The sequence below is a fragment of the Globicephala melas genome, chromosome 3 (genome assembly GCF_963455315.2).
Source record: "Globicephala melas chromosome 3, mGloMel1.2, whole genome shotgun sequence".
Classification (NCBI taxonomy): Eukaryota; Metazoa; Chordata; class Mammalia; order Artiodactyla; family Delphinidae; genus Globicephala; species Globicephala melas.
In genome coordinates this window covers 48,114,251-48,123,715 of record NC_083316.1, presented here as the reverse complement: position 1 = coordinate 48,123,715, position 9,465 = coordinate 48,114,251, and the positions used below count along the sequence as shown (strand labels likewise).

The following is a 9,465-nucleotide window of genomic DNA, read 5'->3' as shown; positions in this document are numbered from 1 at the left end:
AAATGGAAGCAATGTTCAAACTGCCCTGAAGTATATTTCATCTTTTCTACATTTTGTATTACTTAAAGGATCACACTTACAAGGCAGCAGCCCATTTAAAAACCATCCATGGAGGAAAAACAAAATTCCTTTTTATATTAGAACGTTCCACATGCTTTAAATTAGGGTTTATCAGTAGAGCTGAAAGTTTATCCTAATTGTTAATATAGTTTGAAATTACGTTTGTTTTGAAAAGCAAAAAATTTTTTTCATAATTCTCCCTACATAGAATAGGAAGTTGTTTCCATTTTGGCTCTGATGTAAAAAGAAGAGGAAAGAGGCTGTTTTCTTCCTTTTCTATTTAGAACTGGGTTCCTGGTACAGGTGCAATTCATATCGTATCACACTGAGTCACAAGATCTACAAACATGAATCATCAAAACATGCTTCAAGTTTCACAGGTTATGGGGACATTTAGGAAGTAACATTTTTCACTACTCTTCCAATTCTTCTGTATGTTTGAAAATTTCAGAATAAAAAGCTGGGGAAAAACCCAAGAAAAATAAAATAAAAGTAGGGAGGGATGGGGACCATAAGTCCCTTATCTGACTTTTAAGCAACCCACGGTTCTGCAAAATGTTGGAAGTATTATAATCTTACCAAAGACAGCACAGGGTAGGAGCAAGTCAGAATATTCATAAGGCAGAGTTATATTTACACAGCTGTATATTTATAAGGTTGCCCATCAGTGGGCTGTCTGGTTCTTAACGTAGAAGACACCAAAAATGATGCTTGTAAAGTTGAAAATATCTCTCTCTCTTCTCTGGAACCCCATACCCCAATAACCAGGACCCCCTGTTTGGCCATGTTGTGCCCTCTGACCTTTCCCCTTATGTCAGAGTCCATGTCAGGAGGGGTTCCTCCTTGGGATTTTCCAAACTGCAACTGAGAGAAGACAGTCCATCTCTGACGGAGAGATGTGATTTGTGAGGACCAGAAACTTGTTTCCTATCTGTGGTGAAAGTATTTTAAGAGCATCAAATCAATACATAGAGAACAAAAATAAGAAGCAGTCAAAGGACCGCGTGCTAGAAAAAGCCACCAATTAGAAGCCAGGAAGATGAGAAAGGACTGGCAAAGGTCTGTGTCTGTGTCACAATCACAATTCAATCAGGGAGATGAACATTTTTAGGATTCTCTATTTTGGGTCAAATGACCTTCCTTTACTCCTTGACCTCTCTAGTGAGCTAACTCCTACTTAAAAGCACCCCTTGGGTGTCTTGGAGGATCTCAAATTTCATGTGTTCAAAACTGAACTCCTGATCTTCCTCTCAAAAACCGATTCCCTGGCATGTTCTCCATTTCAGTTGCTGGCAATTTCTTCCTTCCAGTTGCTCAAGTTCAAACATTTGGAGTCATTTTTGATGCCTCTCTTTCTCACATGCTGCATCTGATATCAAGAGATGGCTCATCCTTGCCAGATATGCAGACTGTAACCACTTGTCACCATGTCCACGGATGCCATAGCGCCCAAGCTCCATTGTTTCTTGCTTGGATTACTTGAAGAGCCTCCTAATTTGTCTCCTTGCTTCCCTCTTGCCCTCCTAACAACATGGCTTCTCATCTCACAAGTCAGGTCATAAGATTCCTTTCTCTACTTTGGCTCCTTCAAATACAGAGTAAAAATCATCATGATGAACTATAAGCCCTCATAGCAATAAAAATTAACAAAACTAGTTCTTATTCAATCTAACTTACCTAGCCTTCAGCCTCATCTCCTATCTCTCTGCCCACCTCACCATCGTACCCCAGCCACGGTCCCTTTCCTTCACTGATCTCAGACAAGGCAAGCACACCCCTACACTTCTACCTCGGGGATTGGTACTTGCTGTTCCTTCTGCCTCAAATACACATCTGCCAGATGTTAGCACGGTCACCGCCCTCCCTCACTTCCTTCAGGCATATCTCTTCATATCTCACACCGGAAGTCTTCTCTGATCATTCTACCTGAAGTAGTACCCTTTTCCTCTGCTTTTCCTTATAATACATATCACCAGCTAATACATTATTTATGTCTTCCTCCAACTTAGAATATATGCTCCACAAGGACATTTTTTGTTCATTGCTTGTCTTAGCACCTAGAACCATGTCTATCACATGGTAGGCACACACAAGAGGTTTTCTGAACGAACCATTCAGAATCCTTCCAGTACATCTCATGTTTCGATGTCTTTTACCCAAGCTAGCTTGAATCCGTCCTCATACTGGTGTAAAACAGTTCAACTCAAATTTTACCTCACTCACATTTCTTTCACTGAGATGTATCAGATTACATAATGATAGCTCCTTTTCCCCTACATCTTCCTATCTTGTTGCTGACCACTTACTAAGTTCTGAGATAGCTGCCATTTAACAGTTTTCTCAGCAATTTGGAAAAAGCTCAGTTCTCCTTTGCTACTGTATTGTACTATTATAATATTGTGACTACAATAATTTAATAATTTTTTTCAACTGACTTAATATTTGAAAGTCATGAAACATTCATTTCCCCCCTGAAACTATAGCCTCTGTTCTCAAAATCAGAAATCGAGAGTCCAGGATTCAATTAAGAACAAATTCTGCCACCTTTGAGTTATCTAAGCTTGTCACTTCTTCCATTTCTCCTTCCTGCTATTCAAATTTTAACAGTATCAGGGCTTTTTCTAGCACTGGTCCACTGGAAGGTGAGAGAACACGTACATATCAAATTAGTATGTCTACTTGACCATAGTCCTAATCAAGGAGTTGAAGTCTTGGTAGTTCAAGAATGTTGGCTAAAATGGAAGTGAGAAAGTACCGTGAGTTCACTTGCCCGACATCCTTGGTCTCCATCTCTTTTCTAAGGGCCCATGATAATTTTAAGATTTCTCAGGAAACACAGTCAATGAACACTGGCTAATTTCCCATCAGCAAAGATCTCAAACTCTTTACTACTACAAGTCACCTTTGTTCTTCCTATGATGCCACTCTCCTTTTTAGGGTCCACTTCATTATGAAATGTTCTGGTGTTTTAATGGACCCACATGAATTTACATTTACCCTTAGGCAATGTCAACTTTCAAAAAACTAAGAATAAACTTGCAAAAAAGAACCAATCCTCATACCACTTTATAGTTTTGATTTCTACTTAGCACTAATGTGATTTTAATATGTCACCATGGATTCATTTATTTTAACTTCCACCCATTGACTTATTAACCTTTTCACATTTGAGACTGGATGTCAAAGAGAAACTTTTTTTTTTTTTTTTTTTTTTTTGCGGTACGCGGGCCTCTCACTGTTGTGGCCTCTCCCGTTGCGGAGCACAGGCTCCGGACGTGCAGGCTCAGCGGCCATGGCTCACGGGCCCAGCCGCTCCGCGGCATGTGGGATCTTCCCGGACCGGGGCACGAACCCGCGTCCCCTGCATTGGCAGGCGGACTCTCAACCACTGCGCCACCAGGGAAGCCCCAAAGAGAAACTTTTAAAATATTTCAAGGGATTGAATATTCTGAAAATTGTAGCTTTAAGAAGCATATTTGTCAGTATTACTTCTGGGTATATATCCACAGGAATTGAAAGCAGAGTATCAAAGAGATATTTGCACATCCGTGTTCACAGCAGCACTATTCACAATAGCCTACAGGTGGAAGCAACTCAAATGTCCACTGACAGATGAATAAACAGAATGTGGTATACACATACGATGGAATACTACACGACTTTAAAAAAGGGAGGAGATCCTCTCATATGCTACAACACGGATGAAACTTGAGGACACCATACTAAGTGAAATAAGCCACTCATAAAAAAGACAAGTACTGTAATAATGCCACTTACATAAAGTCTCTAAGGCAACCAAACTCATAGAAATGGAAAGCAGAATGGCAGTTACCAGGGTCTGGGGTATAGGGAGGAATAAGTTGTTGTTTAATAGGTATGTAGTTCTGTAAGATGGGGAAGCCCTGGAGATCTGTTTCATGGCAATGTGAATACACTCAACACGACACACAACACTTAAAAATGCTTAAGGTGGTACGTTTTATGACGTGGTTTTACCACACACACCAAAAACGTATTTGCGTCATTTTGCATTTAGATTTTGGATGGAGAGGGGGTGGGACAGATGTTTATAATGTATATGTAGCATTTACCCCTCATATTGTAATTTCCTTTAAACCACACACACACAGAAACCTCTAACAAACTTAGCATTTAATAAATATATCAAGTACTGAGCATCTTCAATAATAGTTTATTAGGGAAGAATGACCAAATGTACAGACTGAAGAAAAACTGGCTATTCTGTCCCATGTTTTATCTCTGTGATCATCTGATTTATGTCTGTCTTTTCCACTAAGCAGAAAAGTAAGCTCCAGTGTCTGGTTTTATTCACCATTACATCTCCAGGGCCTAGAAAACAGTACATAAATATTTACTGAATGAATGAATATGGTATTAAAACACTTGGAGATGTGGTAACACCCACGTCCATAATCACTGAATTCAAGCGTAATTAGAGATATACCATAAAGGAGGCAGAATCAACTTTCAAAAAACTAATTTTAATCAAAACAAAAATTGTTGATCATTAACAAGTTTATAAAACAGTGATTTAGTTACATAAATAAATTGATATCAGTGTATCAAATCTTAATTACTTTCAACTTCATGAGCATGTTTACATGGGTGATGAAGTACAACCTTTTTTTTTTCTTTTTACCTATTATAATAAATAAAATGGAGCGCATGAAATAGTTCTTCTAAACAAAAATACCTACAAACATACCTCTAGCATGTTCTCTAATGAAGGGAACAAGAGACACTGGACAACTTTTGCACCAAAACATAAAAATTGCTTTAAAAAGCACAAGGTTACAGAACCATCAGCTAAAGTAAAGACACTATACTGTAACCAAAGTTGGTATTTAATAATATAATGAACAGTTTGGTAGTTAGATCTCCAGTTTGGTTATTTTAAAGCATTAAGACAAGGCAAGATAGAAGGCTGCTTTTGTTTTGAGTAATTCTAGAGAAAATAAAATATATTTAAAAAAAAGAAAGAAAACTGAAAAGTAGAACAGTCATACCTACACAACTTTCTGTCCTGCACAAAGTCAAAATACCTATGCAGAATAGATATATAATATATATAATGTTATTTGTGCACAAAGGTTAGCTTATTATTAGCTCACTGCAAAGGCGTAATGTATCAGATGTCAATTATTTTGGAAAACATTTTGCGTTTTGTCAAAAGGATATTTCTTTTAAGTTTCCTAGGCTAGGAGGCACGAACCCCAGTTCCGGCATACTGTATATTCTTAATGCTAAGGCTTGCTGCTCTGGCTGTGTATTTTGTTGCCCCTCTTTATTCTAGTGCCTGTTACAAGCATGTGTGGTGTAGTGGTTGTGGTTGGTGTGTCTTGTGTCTGTGTGTATACATATATATATGTATACATAAGTTGTATAAATATATATACATATATAATTTCTCCCAATAGATCTCAGTCAAACCATGCAATCCAAAAGGTGGCTCTGCATAGATGCCCAGCATGAAGTTCACCACCTGAGCCAACCCTGAAGCAAGGCGCACTTTTAGTCCTTCTGATAGGTTTTCTCTCAGTTTTTTTTTGTTTTTGTTTAAAACCAAGCTACTGCAGCTTCAAGTATTTTGCATTACATAGAATATTTTTTATAAATTAGTTAATGTTATATTTTCAATATTCAGACATATACTATAATATATATACAGTACAATAAATGCTCTCATTCTTTTTTTTATTTTTATTTTTTTGATAAATCCCTGAGAATGTATGTTGACAGTCGCTAAGTTTCCACATGCACAAGCATTGTGTGCCATGCTTCTGGACGAACAGCACTGCAAAGCCACGTGGGTCAGCCTTTTAACTATTAGTATTTTCGTTTTGTTGGTTTGTTTAAATATGCTGAAAATGTAAAGATGAGTTACAAAGGAGTAAAGCTGAATCCATTCGAGGTACTTATCACAGGATGGAGGTGTTTTGTTTGGTTTTTAAAGCCATTTCAATTATTTTTTTTTGAGGCTGTGAACGTATACAGAAAACAGGAGAGCTATGTGGACTTTTGCCACTTGACAACATATACTCAGTGTAAACCAAACCTTTTTAACCTCTCTCTCATACAAAACCAAAAAAACAAACAAAAAAAAAAAGAAGAAAAATAATAAAATAAAAACAAAGAAAAAGGGAAGAAAATTAAAAACACACAAACTTTCACATGACAATTTAGTCTGCAAACGCAATATAACTATACACATATAATACCGGTGTGGCTCTGTTCTTTAAGTTAAAAAGGGTACAAAGGCAGGCTCAAGTAAAAACAAACTGTCCCCCCCATTCCCACCCCCACCCCCATTCATACAAGTTCTATCAACCAAACCTCTCCCGAACCAACATCATCAGTTTCTTTTTGCCTTTGTAGATTTGTTTCAGGTTGTCGATGAACTGTGTAAACTGAATGTGTCCATCATGCGCCATTAAGAAGGTCTCTCGGGCCTTGCTGAGGAACTCTATAAACTCACTATAGTGCCGAGGACTGATGTGTGTGAGCCGTGAGTGTGTCGTGTTGATGTAGGCCCCAATTGTGGCATCCAAGAGTTGCCTCAAGGGGGCTTTGTCCAGTGACATGAGCTTACCAGAGTTCCTCCTTCCGTGAAGTCCCACCATGCCAGGAGTGGTCAGAGTGCATCTGCGCAAAATGTCTGACAGTACCGTTGCACACTTGACACTCTTGACCACCAGAGGTATTATAGCTGCAAGCTCATTTTTACCAAGGGAGTGGCTAAGCGCACAGGCCCACAAAACGTCATTAATGGCAGGGTGCGTGTCCTGATTGTAGCTCAGGTTAAGATGGGTCATGGCCAGGGTGGCCAGCTTGTAGGCCCTCATGGGGTACCCGCGGTGCTCCATGTACCGTGCTATTGTAAAGAGCTGGGTGTAGCTCATGCCAGTTGTAGCAGCGTCAAGAACAATTTGGTACGCCGTCTCAAAAGCTATGTGATCCTTTTCACACAGGGTCAGCGCGGAGAGGGCACAGTTCTGAGGGTCCTTCATAGCGCACTGCAATGCAAGTGTCCGGGCGCTGCTGGCCAGCTTTTCCTGCTGGTGGCAGTCCAGGTGGAGGCGGACGATGGTGCTGTTGGACATCACGGTGGTTGCAACAATACTTGTGGCTTCAGTGGGAGTAAAAAGCGTAAACCAGCTCTGCATGATGCTGTCCAGGGCATAAACACCTGCAAGGAGCACAGAGAAGCCCCATTACTGACGAGAGGCTGCCCAGAGGTCTTGCCTTATTTCCACTTTATAATCAATGCTTACATTGTTAACCATCACAGGACATGAGCTAGGTCAGAAAATCCTGTAAGGTAATGTGCCTGGGAGCAACCTTTTAGAATAAGGTTATTATAGATTGCTATTCAGTGAAATGCCTGAGAGGAACATGAACTTGCTGTAATAAAGAACTAATCCTCTCGGCAGCTGGTATTTGCACTGTGCTGCTGCCTGCTTGCCATCGCAGACAATGGCTTTTTGCTAATGAGTTCTAGTTCACTGGGGCCTCCTGTCAGTTACCCACCACAGAATCTGAGTCAGAAAAACTACAACCCTCACCAAAATGGGGAGTTTTTATGTGGTCTGTGTGTAAGTTTAAAGTACACACAATACAAAGTGATTAAGCACGCAAAGAAGCAGGAAAATGTGACCTATAATCAAGAGAAAAGAGTCGACAGAAGCAGACATACAGACGACTCAGATGTTTGTTTGAAATGGATGACAAGGTCTTTAAAATAACCATTTTAAGTACACAGACGCAATATGCCTCAGCTGTAGGAAAATCCTAAACGTGGGCCATTTAAAGCACAGGCACTAAATCTAAGAGAAATTAGGCCTATTTCTTGGTGCAGGGGTGGGGGAGTGGTGTGGCAGTTCTTAAAATGGTATTATCCTTGTATTGCTTCACTAAAGCATCACTTCAGTAATATAATTTTTTTTTTTTTTGTGGTACGTGGGCCTCTTACCCCTCTGGCCTCTCCCATCGCAGAGCACAGGGTCCAGATGCGCAGCCTCAGCGGCCACGGCCCACAGGCCCAGCCGCCCCGCGGCACGTGGAAACCTCCCAGACCAGGGCGTGAACCCACGTCCCCCACACCGGCAGGCGGACTCACAACCACTGCGCCACCAGGGAAGCCCCAGTAATATAATTTTTATACTGAGACCAATTTCCCTTTTTCCAAGATAACATACCATTATAGATTAATAAAAGAAAAATAACAAGAATGTTTTTACAGTATCTGCTGTGTCAATCTTTAGCTAAGCACTGAGGTAGCAGTGTCATCTCAGCAAGAGGTGTGTATCCTTTTCTGATGCAAATAAGATGACAGTTTAACCCACATTTATTTCCAACAGCCACCATTTTGTTTGCGTTGGCCTTACCGCCAGGAATGTATGGGTTTTTTAGTTATGATTTATTGCTGCAGAGGGGAAATCGTTGGCTGAAGGGTCTCACAGATTGCACTGTATGGTCAACTGGGGATCTTCCTTTTTTTTTTTTTTTGCGGTACGCAGGCCTCTCACTGTTGTGGCCTCTCCCGTTGCGGAGCACAGGCTCCGGACGCACAGGCTCAGCGGCCATGGCTCATGGGCCTAGCCGCTCCGCGGCACGTGGGATCTTCCCGGATCGGGGCACGAACCTGTGTCCCCTGCATCGGCAGGCGGACTCTCAACCACTGCGCCACCAGGGAAGCCCAGGGATCTTCTTATGGCTACTACAAATTCTCACAAAGCTCACCTAAACCACCCCCAGTGGTCATTTCTCTGTTGGATACCCTGACGAATGCCCTCAGATGAAGAAAAAACTCAGTGCAACTAGATAACTTTATATTGTTTTCATTAAAGTGACCTGAACCATTAACCCACAGTCTAAAGTTAGTTCCAAAGATGGTTTGCTGCCTACCAAAGATTCACCCTGGAATATGAAACTGTAAACTTGATTATCACAAAAGTTACTGAAAGCACCTTAAGTGTGACAGAACAGCTGAATAAAAAGTGCCTGCTCCCTGACTTATTCCATTTTAAGTAAGAGGTGGAGCCCCACAGATGTGACAGGAACAATGCAAGTGTGTATAACTGAAGGCTGACGGTGGAGTTCGGGGAAGAGAGCCCCTGTACGTTGCCAGAAGGGGCAGGAGCCTTGGAGAAGTCAAGGTAAAGAAGTGAAAATGTTCTTCTCTGTACCTGGAAATAAGTGAAATCTGAGCGCGGGGAGCCTTGGAGTGCCCCTGCCCCGATTTACGTACCCACTTCAGTAGCACACGTTACCAGCCACCTGACCATCTCCCGCCGGCGCCAGTTTAAGGTTGACAGTGTCATTCGCATAACCTATGAAGACAGGATAACAAAATGTTTTGGAAGATTATCCCTAAGTCAATGGAAA

General features: G+C 40.9%; 1 protein-coding gene across 1 annotated transcript in view; it reads right to left on the bottom strand.

Moving 5' to 3' along the window:
* Positions 1-6,389: 6,389 nt before the first annotated feature.
* ZSWIM6 (zinc finger SWIM-type containing 6) overlaps positions 6,390-9,465 on the bottom strand; it is a 202,650-nt gene continuing 199,574 nt past the window's right edge. The window contains exons 13-14 of the mRNA XM_060295805.1: positions 9,329-9,410; positions 6,390-7,267 (exon numbers count right to left, since the gene is read on the bottom strand). Of these exons, the coding sequence (XP_060151788.1) occupies positions 6,405-7,267; positions 9,329-9,410 (945 nt within the window). The 3' untranslated portion in view covers positions 6,390-6,404. The remainder of the gene's footprint in view (positions 7,268-9,328; positions 9,411-9,465) is intronic.